The following is a 21,435-nucleotide window of genomic DNA, read 5'->3' as shown; positions in this document are numbered from 1 at the left end:
CCACATTTTTCCACATCGCTAAAGCTCCGTCTGCGCCTTCGCCGGTGCCCCGGCCCCCCGTGAGCGCCGGGCCGGGAGAGGCGGCCAGCACCGGTGCTCCGAGGCCTCGCTTTCTTAATTTTAAATTGAAACAGTAGCCGGCGAGTTCCCTGCCGCCCGGGCCGGGACTCGAACCCGCGGCCCCGCTGCCGCCGCAGGGGCCGCCGGGCGCGGCTGCCGCCGGAAGCGGGGCGAGCGGTTCCGGGCCGGCGGTGTCCTCTGCCCGCCCCGCCGCCCTCGCCCGCCGCACCATGCTGCTCGCTCGGGCCCTGCGCGCCGCCGCCGCCCTGCGCCCGCCGCTGCGCCCCCCGCCCCGCCGCCCCCTCTCCTCATCCTCCTCCTCTCCTCTCCGCGCTCTCCTGCCGCCGCCCGGCGCCGCGCCGCCCCTGGCGCGCTCCCTCTGGCACCTGGGCGGCGGCGGGTGGCGGACGGCGCTGCTCCGCCCGCGGCGGGGATCGGCCGGCGGCGTCTCCTGCGGCTGCGGCGGCCTCCACACGGAGGGTGAGCGGGGGGGGGCCGGGGGGCGCCCTTCCCTTCCCTGCCCTGCCCTGCCCTGAGTGAGGGGAGCGCGGGCCCGGTGCGGGGGGGGGGGCCGTCGTGAGGGGACCCCTGGGGCGGGGGGGGGGGGGCGCCGTGAGGGGTTGTGAGGGGTCCCCCGTGGGGGGGGGGGCGTTGTGAGGAGAGCGCCCCCCCCCCCCGGGCAGCACGTGGCGGGGGGGGGGGGGGGGGGCAAGCTCGGGGCTCATCCCGGCCTTTCCTTAACCGCCCCTTTCCCTGCCAGGCGACAAAGCCTTCGCGCAGTTCCTGACGGATGAGATCAAAGAGGAGAAAAAGATCCAGAAACACAAATCTCTGCCCAAGGTCTCCGGCGGGTGGGAGCTGGAAGTCCACGGCACGGAGGCCAAGCTCGTGCGGAAGGTCGCTGGTGAGAAGTAAGTGTGGCCTTCGGCGGGGCTCACCTGGGCGAGCCCCTCTGCAGGGGATTTCTCCTTGTGCCCACGGTACTTGTGTCGCTGCCTGTCCCGTCAGGGCGAGCTGGATGTTGCAGAGGCTCTTTATTTTACTGCCTTGGGTCAAAGGCACTTTCCACACAGACTCAGACTCACGCACTCGCAAATTTGCTACGGTATCATGTGTTACATTACAGAGTTTCGTGCATTAGAAAAAACAGTTCAGTAAAACTTTTAAACTACTTTTTTGTGAGAGCGATTGGAGGAAACCCGTTTCATTCAGGTGTTTGTCTTAAACTCTAACTTCAATATCTGGTTTTGTTCACGGTGTGAATTCAACAGCAGTAACACTGTCCCTACCACAAAAGCTGCAAATAGAAGGAATTTTTGATGGGTAGTTTTTAAGTGTGTTCAAAGTAACTGCTTCTCCTTCTTTTGAAGGATAACAGTCACGTTCAACATCAACAACAGCATTCCACCCTCGGCTGAAGAAGAAACACAAGAAGAGCAGAAACCCGATGAGCAAGAGGTAACTTAGTCTTGACACGCACTTCAGTGATGGGTACATGGAGGGAAGTTAGAACCTCACCCTTGAGTGTTAAGGTTTTTCTTCCTAGAATCATTAAGGTTGAAAGAGACCTCTAAGATCACCAAGTCCAACTGCCAACACAATACCACCGTGCCTCCTAAACCATGCCCTGAAGGGCCATGTTTTTTGAACACCCCCAAGGTTGGTGACTCCACCACCTCTCTGGGCAGCCTCTTCCAATGCCTGAGCAGTCTTTCAGGAAAGACATTTTTACTAATATCTAATCTAAACTACCACTGATGCAGCTTGAGACCATTTCCTCTTCTCCTATCACTAGTGACTTGGGAGAAAAGACCAGCACCCACCTCGCTACAACCTCCTTTCAGGTAGTTGCAGAGAGCGAGAAGGGCTCCCCTCAGCCCCCCCTTCTCCAGGCTAAACCCCTCCAGCTCCCTCAGCCGCCCCCCAGCACACTTGTGCTCCAGACCCTGCCCCAGCCCCGCTGCCCTTCTCTGGACACGCTCCAGCCCCTCCAGGGCCTTCTTGTCCCGAGGGGCCCAACCCTGAGCCCAGCATTCGAGGTGGGGCCTCACCAGTGCTGAGTGCTTGATGTTTCAGAGCATTAAGTCACAAAATGCAGATTTTTTCTGGGTTGGCTGTCACTTGGCCGTGACCTGCTGCAGCAGAAAGGCAGAGCAGAGTGAGAGCTGTACGAGGAGAAACAAGAGAAACTCAGTCTATCTCTTGCCTTTGCAACCCCCTGCAATAAATACTGCTTTTTTACTTAACTAGCGTAACTCACGGTGCTGGTAGGCAACATCAGTGAAATGCAGAGCTATTCACATGGCTGAGCGAGTCAAGAATGCAGCTGCTCCGTTGTGGCAGTTAACTTGGCAGTTTCTGCATGGTAGTATTTATTCCAGTGCGTTGCACTCAGGTGGGAGGGACGGTACTGGGGACAGTCGTAGGTTGTGTCCCTTCCTGGGCGTCCCTGTACCCGCCGAGAAGGCGCAGCGTACTTGACCTGTCACATGTATGTGCGTGTGGCAGTCTTTGTGCCCTGCGTGAGGGAGGGAGGGCAGGCACAAGCAGTTCCTGCCATCAAAACAATCTGAGCCTGCTCCCAGCTCCTGTCACTTTGGAGGGCCCCATCCAGGTGGGCTGTGCATGCTCAGGGAGGGTTGCCAGGGGGTGGCAGGTGCTCCCAGCTGCCATTTTACCCCTGTGACCAGCCACAGAGCAGAGGAGGGGCTGAAGGGCCATCAGCAAGGCTGGAGGGGGCTTGGGCTGCCCTGGCCAGGCCAGAGACTCCAGAAAGGGTGACCCAACAACCTGCACTGGGTGGGCTGTGTTGCTGGGCTGTGCTGTCATCACTTGGGCTCCTGTTCAGACTCCAATGCTGATGAAACTTTTCTCTTGTTTAGCCTGATCTTACATCAACTCCAAACTTTGTTGTGGAAGTAATAAAAGATGATACAAAACAGACCCTTGTTCTTGACTGCCATTATCCCGAAGACGAGGTGGGTATCAAGCTGCCCGTGTGTTGGCTGTAGCAAACCCTGGGCTGTGGCTCACTGCGTGTTTCCTGCCTAACTGTAGTGTAACTGTAGTGTAGTGTTTCATCTAACTGCGCCTTGTAGCGTGCCGGTTTTCTGAACCTGCAGAAGATGCAGTCTCTTATCTTTTTTTTTTTTTCTTTTAACACAAAAAAAAGGCTTTGTGTTTGCAAGAACGCTCTTCAGGGAGGAGATGTTCCATTGCATTCCTCATGTCCTGACCTGGCGTTTCTGCTCGGCTGCTTATTGGCCAGTTTATCGAATTACCTTAGAGAAGGGAGGCATGGCTTAACTTCAACAGCACGGCAACTTGAGAGGGGTGAATGGGAATGGCCAAAACAAGATAGATTTAATACAGCATGTCAGTAACTTGCAGATCTTGTTGTGAGATGTCACAAAGAGAAGTAGGGGTTAAAACCAAAGTGGGGAGGGATAAAATTGGGAGCTTTGCTTCAGACCAATCTTTGTGGTTTATTTTGTAAACCTAAACAGATGACTTGTGCAGCCAGTCCTAGCTGACAAAGCATAGACAGGTGTGTGAAGATAGATTTAGAACCACGCAGAAGAGGTTTTTTCCATCTTTGTAAAAATCGGGCTGCTGACTTGTCGCTGCTGGTAGGCTGATCTCTTCAGGGATTTCCTGCGTTCTCAGTTCTCGTGCATGTCTGCGCTTGCCTTCACAGGCACGTGTGGAGAGGGGAGAGGCCCAGCCTTAGTGCTGCCCTTGGGGCTTTGCCTGCAGTGCGACATTCCTGCCTTCGGGATGACATGGCTGAAGGGGCCCCGTAGCTAGAGCTAACTGTATGTCTCACATCTCATCTCCTGCTTCAGGTTGGACATGAGGGAGAGGAAGAAAGTGATATTTTCACAATTCGGGAGGTCAGTTTTCAGCCCACTGGAGAATCAGAGTGGAAGGACACCAACTACACCCTCAATACGGATTCCCTTGACTGGGTAAGTGCTGCTAGCAGGGCTGTAGGCTGCAGCTTCTTGGCTCATCACTGCACTTCAGCTTATCTCACCTGGCTGTCCCTTCGTTCCTGAGTTATGAACGAGTCCTGTCCCGGATGCCTGAGATGGGGGATCCCCCTGCTCTGCCCCAACTTGTCATCAGGTCGTGGTTCTGCTGCAAAGTGAGGGTTATTATGCGGTCCCAGCAGCGGGGTGGTGCTGGTGGCGTTACTGGCAGCCGGAGACCGATGCGATGAAACCCGTTCTGTTCCAGGCTTTATAGGTTGATTTCCTAGCAGCTGTGTTACACTTCGGAGGTGCTTTGACACTTGCTTAAACATCTTTTAATCTGTGTGTTTAACAGTGTAGCGCATCAGATACCACGTGTACTTACCTTTGTTTTCTAGGTTTTCCAGGTATGCTTTTGTAGTTGTGATGCTGAAAACTAGTATGCCGAAGAATCTGGCATCTGCTTCTATGTTCCCAACGCCAGGCTTTCAGAAGGTTAAATGTTAGTTGGATGCTGTGTATCACATGGTTAAAACTTTACTCCTAGGGCTTATCTGTCTTTGGGAAGCATTCATGTTGAAATTAGCTAGTGTGCGCTAGAACATCCCACGCTGCTGTCTTTTCCCCTCTCTGATTTGAGACAGAAAATTAATTTTAAAATGTCTGTGATTTGTGATCTACTCAGATTACAGAAGTCCAAAATTAATCATTTGCTCAGTAATACTGGGCTATTTAAAAAACAAAAACACCACACAAAAAACCCAACCCAATAAAACACCAAGAAAGGCATGGCAGGTGTTAGCATTACTGCACTGATAATGAATCTTTTCTCCGCAAGCATTAACATATGCTGGAGTTGCAACAGTTAAGTAGGATTAAAAAAAAAAAACAGAGATTTGATGGTTGTAGAAGACTTTGTATCTCAAAAATATTTACATCAGCTCCCACCCTTTCCAGAGGCCACGGCACTGTCTGGGGGGAGCGGCAGAGCTTGGTGCGCGCCACCTTTGCCAGGCTTTACCTGCTGACTCCTATGGCCAGTTGATCAGCTCAAGCGCAGCTCATTTGTGATGCTGGGTTTGGGTTTTATGACAAGTTTGGATGGCCTGTTCCATGGCTCCTTCCCGCCAACCGATACACCCAAGGCCAGGCCCCCTGAGAAGGGGATGGGGAGCTGGCCCGTCTCCTGACAGATGCTGTTAAGATATTCCTGGGAGAAAGAAAGGCCGGCTGCCATGGGATGCTTTAAAAGCAGCCCCTACCCAGGAGCGCTAAGGAGGTTTCCTGTTTGTTGCTTCCAGGCTCTGTATGATCATTTAATGGATTTCCTGGCTGATCGAGGAGTGGACAACACGTTTGCTGATGAGTTGATAGAGCTCAGCACCGCACTGGAGCACCAGGAGTACATTAAATTCCTTGAAGACCTTAAAAGCTTTGTCAAGTGTCAGTAGGGTAGCCTAGGGAACGGATCAAGTGTGGATATTCCACAGCACTGCTCAGCCAGCAATACCCAAATGTATCTTCACAACAGATACTGAGAGTAAGTAACTTTGAATTTGGAAGTGAACATCATGGGAGCATGAGGATTCTTGCTCATATTTGGGGTTTGTAGTTATGTTGCAGCCCAGATCAAGTTCGCTAATGTTACGGTCCTGAATTGCCTCGCCCTGCTTGGTGGGTTTTGTACAACTAAGAATGAACGTGAAGAATAAAAGCTGTTCAACATGTCACTGAAAACTGGTGGTTTTTCCTCTTCCTGCTGAACTACTGCTGACAAGAGCTACCAGAAAAATGATGGTGTTTGCCTGTGTCTGAGCCAGTATTAATACAGCCGCACTGGCCTGGAGTTCTCTCTTCTGCGGCCCTTCCGTCAGCATGGTTGTTCTTTGCTGGCCAAGCAGTGCTAATTACAAACGTGAATCTCATTCTGGAAGTCATGCATGTCCATCTGCGTGTTAGGGAATAGAATTCAGCTCCTCAAACACATTTTAAGAAGGGATGTGCCACCCTAACCCATTACATTAGTATTAACGTAGCTGTTCTAGAGAGATCCTGCAGGGTGGCTGTAGCACTTCAGGCCCAACACAGTGACTGGAAGGCTGTGGATGCCGGTGCCAGCGGCACCGCTGCAGGGCAGCAGCTCGGGCCGCCTGCTCAAACCCACGTCTCCAGTTGTATTAAGTTTAAACGGAAACCAAAGCTGAAGTCCAGTGTGCGCTGTGAGATCACCGACGTTAAAGACAACACAAAGGCTGAGAGAAACTAAGCATATTTATTTCAGAATGGACACTGTGCCATCAAAAGTGCAGGTCAGGGCAGTACTTCTGCCCTTTCAATTATCTTTCTGACACAGCAGTTACAAGTATACACATAAAAAATACTAGCAGCTCTGGATGGATTTTTTAGTCTTGAAGTCCTTCCAGAAAAAAAGCAGCAGCCAAATCAGCTTACAGGAGGATTGTCCAGGAGTCGCAGACCTTTACAAAAGGTAAGTTGAACAGAGAAGCTATAGCAATGTATGAAATCAATTATTGATGTTCAAAGCTATCTGAAATGCGTGTCTCCTAACGCTGTCCTCGTGCTGTAGGTACACACGGTGGTTGTATGTAAGCAGCAAAGCTCAAAGCTTGCTAGCCCTAGCTTGAGCCAAAGGGGCGGTCTGTGTTTCCTAAGAGGCATGGGCAAGCCTTCTGAGGAGGTTTAAACTGAAGTAATTCTTAAAACTTCGTTGTGGACCACTTATCTGAACAGATGCTCCGCACACAACTCGGAAGGTGCTGGCTAAGGTGTGAGAAAGGTGAGGGACTGAGTCTGACAGGGCCTTGAAGGATTCCCTAGTCCAGCAGTTACAATAAGCTGCGTAATTTGGCTCGTCCTTTTACACTTACTGGTGGTCAGAAGTAAAACCACTTCCAAAGTTTGTGGAAAAACAGCAACACAAACCCCTGGGATTAACAGCCCTGTGGTTTCTGCCCCTGTAACTGAGAAGTGCACCCCAGCAGAGACCCTTTCCAGAAGCCTGACGTTGAGACTCACCGGGCAGCTCATGAGCAGACTGGCTTCTTCCTCCATTCCACTGGTAACTGTGAACTCTGGGTCGTGGAAGCACCTGTGACTGTGCTCTGTTACAGTGTTTTCTAGAAGTGACCGAAGCTTCCCTTCGGTCATGTCCTGAGAAAAACAGGATTAAAAGAAACCTCACACTTAAGTTGCTGTCTGTAGCTTAAAATTGCCTCTGCAGCAGCAGCAGCAGGCTTCAGATGTCAGGTTTAACGCATTACTCACAGTGCATCTTACCTGTGTGCTGATGTATAATCCACACTGGCAAAAAACCAAGTGATTCCTCACGGTCAGGTTATTCCTAGAAAGAGCATATGGTGAGATCACCACAACCACCAGCGTAAAGGTAAATTTTAGCAAAAAACCCTCTTAGATTTAGGAGATCGTTGCTCAGGCTTTTTTATTTTGTTGAAGTTAACACAGCAGCCTGCTTGCCCGCTGCTTTTGCCTGTTTCTAAGCCCAAACTGCCGTAGGGGAGTGGAGAACCTCATTCCAATGCCAAGGGCTTTCTTACTTCCTACACACTGGGCAGATGACCTTGTCGCTGGCATCCAAGCCATCAAGCATCGCGTTGAGACATTCTTCATCAAACTGCAGGCTTCGCTCGTACTCTTCTATAACCGACTGCTCTGCAATAACACAGCAAAACACCCGCACGCACCTGCTCTGAACTGGAGACAAAGCCGCACCCGTGAAGTGGCTGGGCACGGGGAGGCTGGGGCAGGCACTGGTTTCTGAAGTCTTTTTCCTTGGATCACATTTCTCCACTTGGTGAAGTCATTCCTGTTAATCCAGTTTTGACTATGGCTCAATCTTTAGCCGGTCTCAATTGGGCGACCCTCCACTTTCCAACCAACAATACAGAAACATTCTGAATTGATTTGCAGGGGTTCCGGCAGCCCCCCAACACCTCAGTCCTGTTTCTCCAGGCTCCTCTCTTGCTAGCTTCTCACAGACCTTACAGTGCCACTTGAACCCTTAGGACCTGTCAAAAAGGGCCCTGGTGCATTAGAGAGGCTACTGAGGTTGCTGAGGAGGCTCTTCTGTACCACACTGTCTGCAAGAACCAGGGAGTGCAGCCTCAGCTTGTTTGGGTTACTAGAAAGACAGGAATATTACAAATCAAATAGAAGTCAGAAAATGTGAAGTATTTACCTTGCAAGATCAATTCCTGTTGGATCTCTTCCAGTACGGCTAGCTCATCGGGGTCCTCTAGCATCTGAAAGGTGCATCAGTCAGCCACTCTCCCATCCTGGCTGCTTTCTCACTTAACTTCCAGCACCTGACTAAGCTGTCACTGCAACATAAAGCCCCCCTGCTTATTCTATCTGGTAAGCCTCCGTATGTGCAGTAGCACGTGCTGTGGAAAGCGATCCATCCTGCGCAAGGCCAGCCACAACGGATGGGAACACAGCCTGGTCGAGCACTTGCTTCTGAAAACATCCAAGTTTTATTCCCGTCCCAGGAGCAGTCAGCGAAAACCCCAGCTGAGGAACCCCACCCACCCTCCGCCGTGACTCTCACGCAGTTTGTGAAGGGAACGAGGAATTCACTCGTGCGCCCAAAGGCGAGCGCTTCCCCAGCGCAACGCCCCGCACTAGCTGCGGAGGCTGGAGTCCCAGACGCTCCGAGCTGTGCCAGCTCCGGCCCGCGAGCGCGCCAGGTTACGGCTGCGGAGAGCCGCGTTTGGCGGGTGCGCGTCAGGCGGCGTGCGGATGCGAGGCCCGGAGCGCGCCGTCCGTACTGACCTGCGCCAGGGCCGCCCTGCCCCCGAGGGGCGGCGGGCTCTCCTGCAGCGTCTGCCACTCCTGCTCCATCACCTCCGGCACCAGCAGCGCGCCCGGGCCCGCGCCGCGCACCCTCTCCCCGGCCCGCCGGTACCGCTCCAGCAGCTTCGCCCGGCTGCTCCGCAGCCTCTCCGCGCAGCGCTGGGGGGAGCGGGGAGTCCGTCAGCGCCCGGCAGGGAGCGGGGCGGCGGCCCCGCCGGGCCCATCCCGGACCCCGCGGCCGGGCCTGGCCGGCGGAGGTGAACCAGGGCCGGGAGGAGCGGGCGGACCCCCCACCCCACCCCGCCCCGCCCCGCCCCGCTCCGCTCCGCTCCGCTCCCCCACTCACGCGGCGGTAGGTCTCCTTCCAAGGCGGCGCGGCCGGTCCCGGGCAGCGCGCGCGGTGCCTCCGCGCCGGCGGCTCCATGGCCGGGAGCGGCGGGGGACGCCTCGGCCGCGGGGAGCGCTGGGAAATGTAGTCCCGGCACGGCGGCGGGGGCGCGGGGCCGCGGCGATTGGCGGCGCGGGGTGGTGACGCCGTGTCGCGCGGCGGCTGCGCGGGGCGATGGCGGCCGAGTGGGGCCCGGCGGAGCAGTGGCGTGCGGCCCTGCCACAGCACGCGGTGTTCAGCCGCCTCCGCGATCGCGCTCCCCCCGCCGCCACCCCCCGCCCGCCGCTCATCCGCAACCTCCTCTTCGGCCTCGACGGCGACCTCTTCCTCTGGGACGGCGAGCGCAGCGCCCTCCTCACCATCGGCCTCCGCCGCCTCGGTGGGCCCGACTCCGCCGGCCTCAGCCGCTCCCAGGTGGGGCCCGGCCCCGGGAGGGGCCGTTACCGGGGTGGGGGCCATGAAGGGAGGTTACGGGGAAACGAGGGGCTGTTACCGGGGTGGGGGGCTGTGACGGGGGGGTTTGGGAGGATGAGAGGCCGTTACTGGGGGGGGCGCCGTGAGGAGGGGTTATGTGAGGGTGAGGGGGTCGTTACCGGGAGCGGGGCCGAGGGGGACCGGGCCCCGAAAGCCCCCGGCCAGCGGTTGCCCTCTAGCCCGCTCTCGGTGGGTCTCCCCTCCGTGAAACCCACCGGCTTTGTGCTTGGCCGTGGGTGGAAGCGGGTTTTTTTGCCTCGTTCTGCACCTTGTAGCTCTTGTATAAATCACTGTCCGAAGTAAAGACGTGCCGCGCTTCCGTGAGCGCTTTTGCCGGCTTGTGCTTAATTGTAATATTTGTATTTTCAGACCCTTATCTGCATAAACCCACCCCTTTTTGAGGTTTATCAGACGCTGTTAAGCCCCACACAGCATCATGTGGCGCTCATCGGTACGAAGGGGCTCATGGTGCTGGAGCTGCCCAAGCGCTGGGGGAAGAATTCGGAGTTTGAAGGTGGGAAATCCACGGTGAACTGTAGGTGGGTGAGACCTCAGGCGGTCACCGACATCCGCGTCCTGCCTCAACAGCCTCTCCTCTCCTGGGGCCAAACAGACACGGAAGGCATTGCTTGTATCGGGGTTGTAGGGGCAACCACAAATGAAGCTATTTTGGCTCAGGGACTTGCTGATTGTCAAGCGACGCAAGTAAATGACTGTCTGAGCTTGTTGCAAATGCTGAGGAGCAAGGCTCTGCTCTGTAGCATTCTCTCTCCCTTCTGGGGTTTTTTAGCAGTGGTAGCTAAAAGTACATGTCCAGATGGAAACAACAAAGCGCTTCAAGTTAAAGCTGTCCCTCCAACTTCGAGACAGTACAGCTAATGGCTTTGAAACCTTTTAATTGGGTTTTTAGCTCCTCTTGCCCCTGCTTCGCTTTAGAAGTAACTCCTGTGTTTCTTGTAATGGTGCATGTTTCTGCTCTGTGTTTCAGCACGGTTCCTATTGCGGAAAGGTTCTTCACGAGCTCAATATCGCTGACTTTAAAGCACGCTGCTTGGTATCCCTGTGAGACATTAGAGCCCCATATTGTGCTCTTGACTTCAGATAACACTATAAGGTAAAACTTGTTTGTAGTTGATTATCTAAGTGTTTCTTTTGTCGTAGCCAGTCTGATTTTTTGCTAGATGTTTGTGTCCTGCCGTTCTTACCAGGATTTCCAGTGAAAAATAGGATTGGAGAAACTTTAGGCTGATACTGTTTGGTGTTCCTGCATCAGCGGGGACACGTGCAACCCTGCCAGCTGAATGACCACTGCTGCTGTTCCTTTCTTCTAGGTTTTACAGTCTGAAGGTACCTCAGACACCCATCAAAGTGATTGCTCTTTCAGACACTGAGGAGGAGACTCTTACAATCAAAAAAGGGTTTGTGTGACTTGTTGTATTTTGAAATGCTTTTGACAGAATAAGCTCTGTATTCTCAGTTGTGTTTTTAATGAATAAGTGATAAATCTACCTGAAAATCTGGTGTGATTTTTTTTATGGACTTTCTCAGTGCTAGGACTTCTTCCTACCACAGTAACTGCACCTTTTTCCCCCCCCTTTTTTTCCCCATCCTTCTAAAAGAAAGTGGTAACAAACTGTACAGTCAAGTGTTTGAGTAGTCATCTGAAAAATGCACATTGTCTTTAAGATGGGGTTAAGAAGGGCTTTTTGAGAGGGGAATGCAGATGAACTTATTTCCTTCTTGGCCTAGTTGGGAAGGAAAAACTTGAGGGTCTCTGCTAGTCAAGTTACTGACTGATGCACTACATGTTAAATACCAGTACACCCTCCTCTTTTACCCTGCGAAACTGGGCGGGCTGGTGGGTGTGTTGCAGCGATGAGGGACCATAAGAAGGATGTTACCTGCATGCTTTTGCTGCTGAAGATGGTGTACATCAAAGGACTGGCGGACAGGCGTTTAGCAGTCGTTTGTCAGCACAAACCAATGGACCTGGTTAAACACGTGCGTTTGCACAGTCACTGCTGACTTCAGGTCTTGTTCGGCCTCGTCCCTAGGAGAGCCTATACAGCATCGCTGGGAGAGACCGCGGTGGCGTTTGACTTCGGCCTGCTGGTGCCGGTCCCAAAGAACGTTCTTGGACAGCGAGGGAGTGAAGAAGTGTTGGCCTACCCACTTTACATTTTATACGAAAACGGAGAGACATTCCTCACATATGTCAGCCTGCTACAGAGGTAGGCTTGCGTTCCTCCTCCAGTTTCATGGGCGCTTCTATCTTTGTGCATTGTTGGGTTGGAGGGGCATCTCTCAGCTTGTCTGGGACTCTGTAATGGCAGCTGGGCTGAGTTTTATTGTATTGCAGCCTGTTTTCTCTCTTTCTGGCAGTGCTAACAGACTGAAATCCAAAAATAGCGTGCCATCTGTTTTCATCCAGATGTTAAGGGTGCAGTTTGCGCTGCTGAGATTCCACTGGCCGTTGTTTACAGTCAGGAGTTTGAAATGAAGACACTGAACTGTTAAAAGAGCAGTGGGTCTAAGGCCGTTTGTTAGGTGTGTTTTGGGGCCTCCAGTTCACAGTGCAGATACTCTTAGCTCTGGATAAGGCTGAAAGAGCCAGTGGCGTCTTGAGAAAAGAAATATTTTAAGGTCATATAGGTTTTGCAGGTGTGTTCCAGGGTGAAAGGTAAAGAATCTGAATCAAGAATATAAACAAAAAAAACCCCAAACTCAAAACCCCAAACTCAAAACCCCATACACTTCAAAAAACTGAGAAGGTGGTAGAAAACTTAAAAGTTAGATCTAGCGTATCTGAGTATTAAAATGTGTGGTATTTAGGTTAGAAACAGCACTGTGTGCATCTGCATGAGAAATGATGCAGCTTTGAGCACATCCTGTCTGTAGGCAATGAAATAGGCTTAGTCCTTCAAAAGTTCTACCTACAGAAATGCCAGGCCACAAAATACTGCTTGTAAAGTGCTTTATTAAGCAAGAAAACAATTAAGTGATAATTAACTTGAGCTTTCTGTGAGCACTTTGTGTTCTTGGATGAAAATGTTTCCTCTTGAATTTGTTGAAGCATAGCTTGGTTGCTTTCAAAGCATAAAACCTTATTACTGAGCTCCAGTTTCTTTTGTGAGGTCTCCACCAAGCAGGTGCGGTGCAGGCTCTTAATCTGCAGCACTCTGGGTTGCTACTATCTAATGGAAGTTAAACAGAGCTCCAAACCGTCTGGTTTTGGGTGGGTTTTTTTTAACCATCTTTATTTCGTAGTGATTGTCCAACAAACTCCCACAGGCAGCTGTGGGGAGGTCTCCTTCACACCTTATGTTGTGAACACATCATCTTTATTCCAGCACTGGAAATCTTGGCAAGCTGCTTGGCCCTCTGCCCATGCACCCTGCTGCGGAAGATAACTATGGCTATGATGCCTGTGCTGTCCTTTGTCTGCCTTGTGTTCCAAACATCCTGGTGATTGCCACCGAGTCGGGAATGCTTTATCACTGCGTGGTGCTGGACGGGGAAGAGGATGATGAGCAGGTACCTTCCTTGTCCTGTTTTTTTTTTCCTATAGGTATTTTTGTTTGTCTAGTCAAAGTTCCTGGCTGCAAGACGGCAGGATGCCAGGAAGTCAATGCCAAGTGCCAAAGCTGCATTCTTTCATGATGAGGTAGTGAGTCTTCCTCGTATTCCAGCCAGTCCCTGTGACTCTCTGGTGGTTTCATTTGACATGTCAGTTCTGTGTATCCTGCAGGTTTATCAGTTTTTGATCAAACTTACTATGAACTATTTTGAAGAGGATCTTCTAAGAAGAAAGCATGCTTCTGAGAAATTTATTTTTAAGTAAAAATAATAGACTTGAATGACTTTCCCTAACAATTAATACCTTTGCCAGTATTACATAACTCTTTCTTGATGTTGCTTGTGTTGGCCTTTCTGTTTAAATGATGTCTGACAGAAGACTTCAATGCTCTCTACAGTCAGAAAAATCATGGGACCCAAGATCTGATCTTATTCCTTCCCTGTACGTGTTTGAATGTGTTGAGCTGGAACTTGCACTAAAACTGGCATCAGGAGATGAAGAAGAGCCTTTGGAGTCTGATTTCTCTTGCCCAATCAAATTGCATCGAGGTAGGGCTGGCATTCAGGTTGTTGGCTGTTACTTGCTTTATTTCATGAATTTAGGATTGAGCTATTTTCAAGTTACCATTGGTGTCAAAGAATGGTATCAGAGTAAGGATTTGCCTGATGTCTTCAATAAAGCTACGGAAAGAGCAAGCCTGGGAGGTGCTTTGGTGTTTACGCAAGGGCAGGTCACATGTGGTCACACAACGCTAAATTCTTTCAGCTGTGGATTATAAAGTAGAAGTTGTTGCATCTGTGATGACCAACATCTGTAAGCAGGTGCTGTGGGGAGGGTGATCCTGAGGGAAGGAGTGGGATCTGCTTATTAGACTATCCCATGTACTTGCGGGGCAGGAGGTCAGGTAGGACAAAGTGTTTGGGTCTTTCTGAACAAGAAATGTCACAATGCTGATCCGGTGGCTTTAACTGAGCTTCCCTTTAAAATCTAGTGGATTGATACAGATGTGGCGTGACAGGAATAGTTCAAAACAACTCATCAGGTATTTCAAGCATAATTTAATTTTATGCAGAACTCCAATAAGGTGGCTAACACATCTAGCTCAATTTTTGGATGGGGAAGAGTTACTAGGTGCAACAAGATGTTAATGCTGCCTGGACAATAAGTTGATAGACATGTTCAACAGTGCAGGTTTGAAGGCTGAGTTCTCAGTTCGGTGCCTTCTCCTAAGTTTGCTGTTTAAATTTCAGATCCGAAATGTCCGTCTCGATACCACTGCACACATGAAGCTGGTGTCCATAGTGTGGGGTTGACGTGGATCAATAAACTGCACAAATTCCTTGGTTCAGGTGAGTGGCGAGACTGTTGCATGCGGAGGGAAGAGATGACTATCTGAACACCGATGTTTTGCTAGTAACAAGTTGGTGGACGTGGGTAATACTGAGAATCCCTTACCCTGCAAAGTGGATCTCACACACTGTGACAAATCTCTTTGTAGATGAAGAAGACAAAGACAGTTTACAAGAGTTGGGAGCAGAACAGAGGTGCTTTGTTGAACATATTCTTTGTACCAAACCATTGCCCTGCAGGTAAAAACCAAACCTCTTCTATTGCTTCCAAAACAGTGAGTTGCTATGGAAAATATTTATTCTTTGCCTTCTTTTGCTGCATTCTTGCCATTAAAAATAATGAAGTCAGCTCAACAGAATTTGAATAATACAAATAAGCAATTTGTGTATCAGGAAGTAAGCTAAATTCCTGTGTGAAAATCTTCTATCAAACCAGAAGAAGTTTTCACTTCTATTTATCTGACCCAGGACAACTCTTAGGGTTGATTTGGCTGAGAGTCTTGAATGCTGCTGTGTTCCTCTTATCCACTTGGTGAAGAGCAAACAACGCCTTGAAAGACACTCTCAATTTTTTGTGGGGGGGGTGGGGATGTGTCCTGAGGTACCCCATCTTTTTCTGGGCTATGTAATTTTTATATGTCTGCTTTATTTTCTCACTTTTATAAGCTCTAATAATTTCTATAGACTGCTGTGCATTAAACATAATGAAAATACAAACCAACCTCTTAAACCTATTAATAAATAGGTGTGAAATGTCATCTAAACTAGCACAGCTGGCGACTCCCCAGTGCTGTTAGCAGTTACCTGTGGGGAGGCCACTGGCAGCAAAAAGGTGGTACGCAGAGCACCTGGGGTCTCCCACAGCCCAAGCCTGTGCCTCCCACTACAAGTGGGTAACGTCTCCTGGGTCACAGCACATTTTTGCTTCTGTTTCACTGTTAAGTTATACAGGTGCTCCCTCTCCCAGGAGGGGTGAGTTTGCCCTGGTACAGCCGACTGCTGGTCACATGGTGCGGTATGAGGATAATTATTTTGCAGGAGTCATTCCAGGGAGCGGTTCTTAGCTTAGCAAAAGGTCGCTGTAGCGAGAGCTTTTCCAAAAGAGTGAACTTGCACAACGATTTCAGGAACAAAGAACGCTTTTGACAGAAAATTCTTGTGTTTTCTTCCCTTCAGGCAGCCTGCTCCGATTAGAGGATTTTGGATCGTTTCTGACATCCTGGGGCCCACAATGATCTGCATCACAAACACCTATGAGTGTATTACAAGGCCTCTGTTGTACGTGGTTCTTAACTGGTTTGAAACCTGTCACTGTTCATGAAAAGGATCCCAGGATAGTATTTTTTAAATTATTATTCTTTTGATCCTTTTACCCCAGATGTCTGCACCTCCTATGACACACAGTGAAGTTTGCCTTCTGGCTGAGCACTTCAGCTTTATTATAGTGGCAATTTACTACTGATAAGGTGTTTTTAGGGGATATAGTTAATCTATATCACCTTTAATAAGTATTAGGACAAGAGTTGCATCAAAAGGTTCTTAACATCAGTATTGGGTTTTTTTTCCTTCATTTTTATAATGAGGGAATCTGCAAATCAGATTCGTTTACAGACAGTACTACAGAGGGTCTAGATGGGCACTAAGGTTATGTTTGCAGGAAAGCAAAAAAAAAAAAAGGGTTCTTAAATTGCTTTCGGCTGCTTTGAAAAAGCAGGTTATTCTGCCCTTTGAGCACTTGCTTGCCATGTTATGGAAATTTCTTCTCCTTAAGTCAAAGGATATCTATGATTCGTGCTAGTTTCAGCTGTGGCCAAAGATGGGGGGGATGCGAGCTCCACCAACCTTGTCTAGAACTGGATTTACCACATAATTGGAATATTTTCTCTTGGAACACTTCCACGCTTTGTTTTAACTACCATTTAAATGCTGACATAGTTTAAATTTTTCTGTTTTAAACTGTGTTCTCCAATTTGATGTTCTTTGGTAGAAGTACAGTCCATCCTGCATCCCCTCCCCTGCTGTGTACCACAGAAGACAAAGATGTTGCCATTTCCCCGCTCCGTATCCTGGCTGAGTCACAGCACTCATTTGAGAAGCATATCCGAAGCATCCTGCAGCGCAGTTCTGCCAATCCCTTGCTTCTGAAGTGAGTAAATATGGTTTCCTAGGGAACCTGAAGAGGGGAGATTCTCAGGAGTGATGTGTGTTCCTCAGCTCCTGCCTGAACATCGCATTGGCTTGGACAGAGCAATAACAGAGGCGCAGCTCCTGCAGCCTGCTTTGTGCCTCTCTGTCCCTACAGGGGCAGCGTCCAATCAATTAACCATGTAGGTTGGGAGGGGGATCATCTTGCTCCGGTCCCCTGCTCGAAGCAGGGCTGGCCACAGCTGATGAGGTTGCTCATCACTTATCCCAGGGGGGTTTGAGTATCTTAACATACCTTGGCATTTCCTCATATAAGAAAAATGATTTCTAGCACACGCGTTTAATTATAGACCACTCTAAAAGTGGTTTAGCCTTTCAAAGGAACATGTTAGAGGAGGATTGCAAAAACCTGTCTCATATTCTGAAGGTCTGCTGATAAAGATGCTGCTCCTCCCCCTGAAGAATGCCTCCAGCTTCTCAGCAGGGCCACACAAGTGTTCAGAGAGGAATATATACTGAAACAAGATCTGGCAAAAGAGGAGATTCAGCAAAGGTAGGGAAAAAACAGCCCCTCGTAAATAACTGCCCTCCAATGTCTCAGTGATGTTGGTTCACAAAGTACCAAGCACTCCTCTGCTGGACTAACCTTTGCAGAGGAGTACGATGTACTCCTGTAAGGCTAAGGGAATAGCAGAACCAAAAATAGAGTTACCAGGGGAAAGGAAAAAAAAGTAATCACACGCATATAAAATACTACTCTTTTGCTGCTGTCAGTCTGCCTGTGCCTGTGGGTGGTAGGAAATCCTTTGGCCTCAGCAATAATCCTGACAAAGCTGCTGAAAGGAAATTTGCATTAAATAAGTTTCTGCTTCTTCAAATTACAGTATTTGGTATTATAAAGTTGGACAAAGTAGAAGAGTTTGTTCTCACCACTGCCCAGTTTTCAGTGCCTTTTAGTTCTTCATACTCCCTGGAGCATCAATTGCTTCTGTCGTATTTTCTCTGTGGCCTAAATCCTGACTCAGCTGGATTGCTGTTGTGGGCAGTTCTTATTTTATGTATGTATGTATTTTAAGAGTGAAGCTGCTGTGGGGACAGAAGAAGAAACAGCTGGAAGATCTCAATTACTGTCGAGAGGAAAGGTGAGTATAATCTATCTGCTTTTATCAAGTCAAACCTCAGGAATGACATCCTTCCTACCAAAGTACCTTATGCAGGGTCCTGTGTGAAACAAGCGAGAAGCAAATGCATTTCCAGCTGTAATTAAGCATGTAGATTCACATCCTGCGCCAGCTTGCTTTTTCAGGCTCCTTGTCCTCCTTCCACAAACAGACTGCCTTGCATGTAAATCTGAAGTAAATAAACATTTCTCACTTGCATAAAGGAAAAGCTTGCGGGAAATGGCTGAGCGCCTGGCTGACAAGTATGAGGAAGCCAAAGAGAAGCAAGAAGATATTATGAACAGGTGAGCGCAAGCTACACCGTTTCGTCACAGCTCACTTGCTGTTGTATAGAACACCTCTTGCACGTGTGGTAGAACAGAGCAGGCAGGAAGCATTACCCGGGCTTGTCAGAAGCCTGGGCCTCACGAATTCTCTTTGGAGCTCAGTGGTGATTTTACAGTATGACTTCAGGTCCAGACTGAGTCAGCTTGCTGTTTAGAAATGCTGTGTGAGACTAACTGAAAGAGGAAAGTAAAGTCTTGGGCCCCTGAGACTTGGGAAGAACGACAGAAGCGCAAGACTGACTGTGTTTTAGCGTAACTGGTCCAATAGGTAAGTTAACTCAGCAACATTCCTTGCTTTGTACATGAAGGATGAAGAAAGTACTTCGGAGTTTCCACACTCAGCTTCCTGTTCTATCAGACAGTGAAAAAGATATGAAGAAAGAATTGCAGACAATACATGACCAGCTGCAGCACTTGAGCAATGCTATCAGACAGGTGGGATAACAAAGTATCCTGGCTGGTAGGTTACTGACATCGTCGCACCCGTACCCAACAGTAGTGCTGACGAAATACTGTCCTTCCCATAGAGCAACTTGGTACTCGTTAAATTAGCAACAACTAACTTCTGATACTTGTTAGTAATAGAGACAGAGCCTCTGCAACCCTAAGAAAGTCTACATACCTTCCTCAGTCTTAGTGCTAGCTTTCTCTTCTCTTTGTGGGAGGAAATATGCAAAAGCAAGCAGAGTTTAACCCAAAAGAACTGGAAATTTATTGTGGTATGACATGCCAGTTTGACTGTAACAAGCTTTCCCTGTGGCAGGCAGTATCAACACTGACTGGGGTCTTCTTTTTGTACATGACTTATAGGTTAAGATGAAAAAGGAATACCAGCAGAAAAAGATGGAAAAGGGTACCAGCCCCCGAAAACCCAGCATCACCCTCAGTGCCTACCAGAGCAAGTGCATCCAAACCGTCCTGAAAGAGGAGTAAGTTAAAGCTTGGATCCTCCCCTAGAGTTCAAGCCCTGGCACTTAGATAAGCAACTCCAGTCAAGTTCCTAGGGCCTAGTTTAACCTGTGCTGCATGAGGGGCTGCCTGATGCACCAGCTCGAGCTTGCTGAGATGGTCTGAAGCATAAAGTGTGCCAGCTTGTGGCAGCAGCACTGGCCATCTTATGCTACTGTTAAAGCAGTTTTAGTTTCAGTCTCCTTTTTGCCCAAGGGTCTTTTGGCAGTCTGGATCCAGCCTATCATTAAAAAATGACTTGCAACAGTGCTCCCGTTCTTTGCTTCTCCCATAGGAAGTATTTTCCTTCTTCATTAGTCTCAAGCAAAAATGACTTAAAGCCTTTTGACTTGAATTTATTTTTCTTGAAGGGGAGAACACATAAGGGAAATGGTAAAACAGATCAATGACATCAGAAGCCACGTGAACTTCTAACACATCCACAACAAGGAACCTACACTGAAAGGCTGGACAAACTTCAATTTTCCCTGGTATTTTCCTTTGTATATTTAACATTTGTATGTTGAACAATATGCCTTTTACTTATTATTTTGTAAAAATGGACTGTGAAATAAAATACTTTTGATAAGACTCCTTACATGCTGTGGCTTTTTGCTTTTTTTCCTGGGCAGGAGACTTGGCAGCAGGTGTTTTGAATCTTAAGTATGTTGTAGTGCAATACTTACAGCTAGCTCAGTAGCGGGGGAAGGTTTTGCTACTTCCTTCAGAAAGCTCCCTGGGGTTATTCTGGGAGACGACTCCTACCCTTGGTCCGCGGCATGGTTACTGCGGGGGAGGCCTGCGGCAGAAGGCAGAGTAGAAAGACCAGAGAAGCGCACACACTTCAGCAGCTTTTGTTTTTTTTTTTAATTTGGAACACTTTCCTCATAAAGGACACACCTTCAATACAGTTAACAAATGGTTACACTTGAATCCTGTAGACAGCAGAATTCTACATCCACAATTGCACAGGACACCGATGGCTTGGTTCACTGGAATGCAGTATTAACTTCCAAACACTCAGTTTGCCTTTATCAAAAGATGGCTCTGGAGTCCGTCTTGACATTAAAAGGCCAATTATTTATCTGCTGTAGACAAACTTCAGTGGACAATAAATAGTTGTTGTCTTCCCCCCCCCCCCCCCCCCCTTAGAAAAGGTGACATGGTCAAGCTCAGTTTTGAAAAGTAGTACTGCACTGCTACAAAAGGGGCACGGTAAGAGGTGCCAAAGTAAAGCTGTAAGGAAAGGAGGGCTGTTATTACCTGTTAGGTAACGAGGTTACCAGACATGCTGCAAGAACACTTTTTTTTGTACAGAGTAAGACTATACAAGTATAGGAATGCATACAAAACTTGATCTCGTCCCTTTTGCAGTCTACACAACCAGAATCCAGTTTTCTAATCCACGCATCCTGCGTATTGTAGCTGACCTGCCAGGTCAGAAGTAGTGCCTGCTAAGGATTTCTTACTAGAGTGAGGAGGACGTACCACCCTACGCAAATCAAGCTCCAGAACACCGTGAACTGGAAGGAAGAGCATTTGTTTTATGAGCGTTACCACCATAATCCACCCTGTATCTACACCAAGAGCCTTTACTACACTTAATTTACAGACTTTTAAATTTGCTCTGCAAATTTGGCACATGCTTTTTTCTTTTTAAAGGCCCCTTTAAGTTTCTTAAGGTCAGCAGAAGCTTGAGGCGCTGCTGCTGAAACTGTGCTTTCCTGCCCCTGGAGGAACAGCTCCTCTGGGGTAGCAGGGCAGCTGGTCGTAGCCAGCACAGCTCCCACCACTCCTGTGAGTGGTCAGGGTTCTGGTTTAAAAAAAAAATAAGACATTTGCACTGGTTGGTGAAAAAGGTTACTCGTCTTCCAACTCTAAAATGGTCACAGCTCAGTTAACCAGGCGTAAAGGTGTTCAGGTGCACGATGGAATAGGGTGGTAAAAGGGAAAACAACCATACAATAACCGTAAACCCTTCCTCTCCAAACCAAAAGGAAGTTCCTTCACTGACTCGCGCAGTGCCTGGTTTCAAAGCAAGGAAGCCAGCAGTCAGCACCCAGCCCTTTCAGTGAGTTCTCAGACCCCTTCTGCCCTACGGCGTATGCCTCCAGCCTCCTCTAACTAGACCAACATGCCGCCGCTGTCCACTGAGAAAAATACACGAGCATGCACACGAACAC

General features: G+C 49.2%; 3 protein-coding genes across 3 annotated transcripts; 2 read left to right on the top strand and 1 right to left on the bottom strand.

The window, feature by feature from the left end:
* The first annotated feature begins 226 nt into the window (after window positions 1-226).
* C1QBP (complement C1q binding protein) lies at window positions 227-5,771 on the top strand. The gene is made up of 6 exons (XM_075113376.1): window positions 227-540; window positions 821-971; window positions 1,431-1,518; window positions 2,943-3,038; window positions 3,906-4,028; window positions 5,336-5,771. The coding sequence occupies exons 1-6, from the start codon at window positions 291-293 to the stop codon at window positions 5,483-5,485; spliced, it is 858 nt and encodes a 285-aa protein (XP_074969477.1). The 5' UTR covers window positions 227-290; the 3' UTR covers window positions 5,486-5,771.
* A 516-nt stretch (window positions 5,772-6,287) lies between these two features.
* Window positions 6,288-9,364, bottom strand: RPAIN (RPA interacting protein). Its single transcript, XM_075112787.1, has 7 exons — window positions 9,211-9,364; window positions 8,844-9,023; window positions 8,251-8,314; window positions 7,610-7,724; window positions 7,332-7,395; window positions 7,071-7,205; window positions 6,288-6,511 (listed from the first exon to the last, which is right to left on the bottom strand). Exons 1-7 carry the CDS (start codon window positions 9,286-9,288, stop codon window positions 6,482-6,484), a joined length of 666 nt encoding a protein of 221 aa, XP_074968888.1. The 5' UTR covers window positions 9,289-9,364; the 3' UTR covers window positions 6,288-6,481.
* On the top strand, window positions 9,276-19,850 carry NUP88 (nucleoporin 88). Its single transcript, XM_075112778.1, has 17 exons — window positions 9,276-9,666; window positions 10,096-10,265; window positions 10,715-10,840; window positions 11,058-11,144; window positions 11,781-11,957; window positions 13,077-13,260; window positions 13,701-13,851; window positions 14,554-14,652; window positions 14,802-14,892; window positions 15,829-15,930; window positions 16,640-16,798; window positions 17,225-17,350; window positions 17,874-17,939; window positions 18,182-18,262; window positions 18,613-18,739; window positions 19,115-19,233; window positions 19,624-19,850. The coding sequence occupies exons 1-17, from the start codon at window positions 9,427-9,429 to the stop codon at window positions 19,685-19,687; spliced, it is 2,169 nt and encodes a 722-aa protein (XP_074968879.1). The 5' UTR covers window positions 9,276-9,426; the 3' UTR covers window positions 19,688-19,850.
* Window positions 19,851-21,435: the final 1,585 nt, after the last annotated feature.

Source organism: Phalacrocorax aristotelis, chromosome 18 (genome assembly GCF_949628215.1).
Source record: "Phalacrocorax aristotelis chromosome 18, bGulAri2.1, whole genome shotgun sequence".
Classification (NCBI taxonomy): Eukaryota; Metazoa; Chordata; class Aves; order Suliformes; family Phalacrocoracidae; genus Phalacrocorax; species Phalacrocorax aristotelis.
This window is presented reverse-complemented; position numbering and strand designations above follow the sequence as displayed.

Bases quoted from the DNA above. Each gene is read 5' to 3' on its own strand.
- C1QBP (XM_075113376.1), top strand. From the start codon at position 291: ATGCTGCTCGCTCGGGCCCTGCGCGCCGCCGCCGCCCTGCGCCCGCCG. The intron at 1,519-2,942 runs GTAACTTAGTCT...TCTCTTGTTTAG, and splicing joins AGAAACCCGATGAGCAAGAG to CCTGATCTTACATCAACTCC. The intron at 3,039-3,905 runs GTGGGTATCAAG...CTCCTGCTTCAG, and splicing joins GCCATTATCCCGAAGACGAG to GTTGGACATGAGGGAGAGGA.
- RPAIN (XM_075112787.1), bottom strand. From the start codon at position 9,288: ATGGAGCCGCCGGCGCGGAGGCACCGCGCGCGCTGCCCGGGACCGGCC. The intron at 8,315-8,843 runs GTCAGTACGGAC...TGCACCTTTCAG, and splicing joins GCAGGGCGGCCCTGGCGCAG to ATGCTAGAGGACCCCGATGA. The intron at 6,512-7,070 runs GTGAGTCTCAAC...CCTTTTGTAAAG, and splicing joins GTCTGCTCATGAGCTGCCCG to GTCTGCGACTCCTGGACAAT.
- NUP88 (XM_075112778.1), top strand. From the start codon at position 9,427: ATGGCGGCCGAGTGGGGCCCGGCGGAGCAGTGGCGTGCGGCCCTGCCA. The intron at 10,841-11,057 runs GTAAAACTTGTT...CCTTTCTTCTAG, and splicing joins ACTTCAGATAACACTATAAG to GTTTTACAGTCTGAAGGTAC. The intron at 15,931-16,639 runs GTACGTGGTTCT...GTTCTTTGGTAG, and splicing joins TGTATTACAAGGCCTCTGTT to AAGTACAGTCCATCCTGCAT.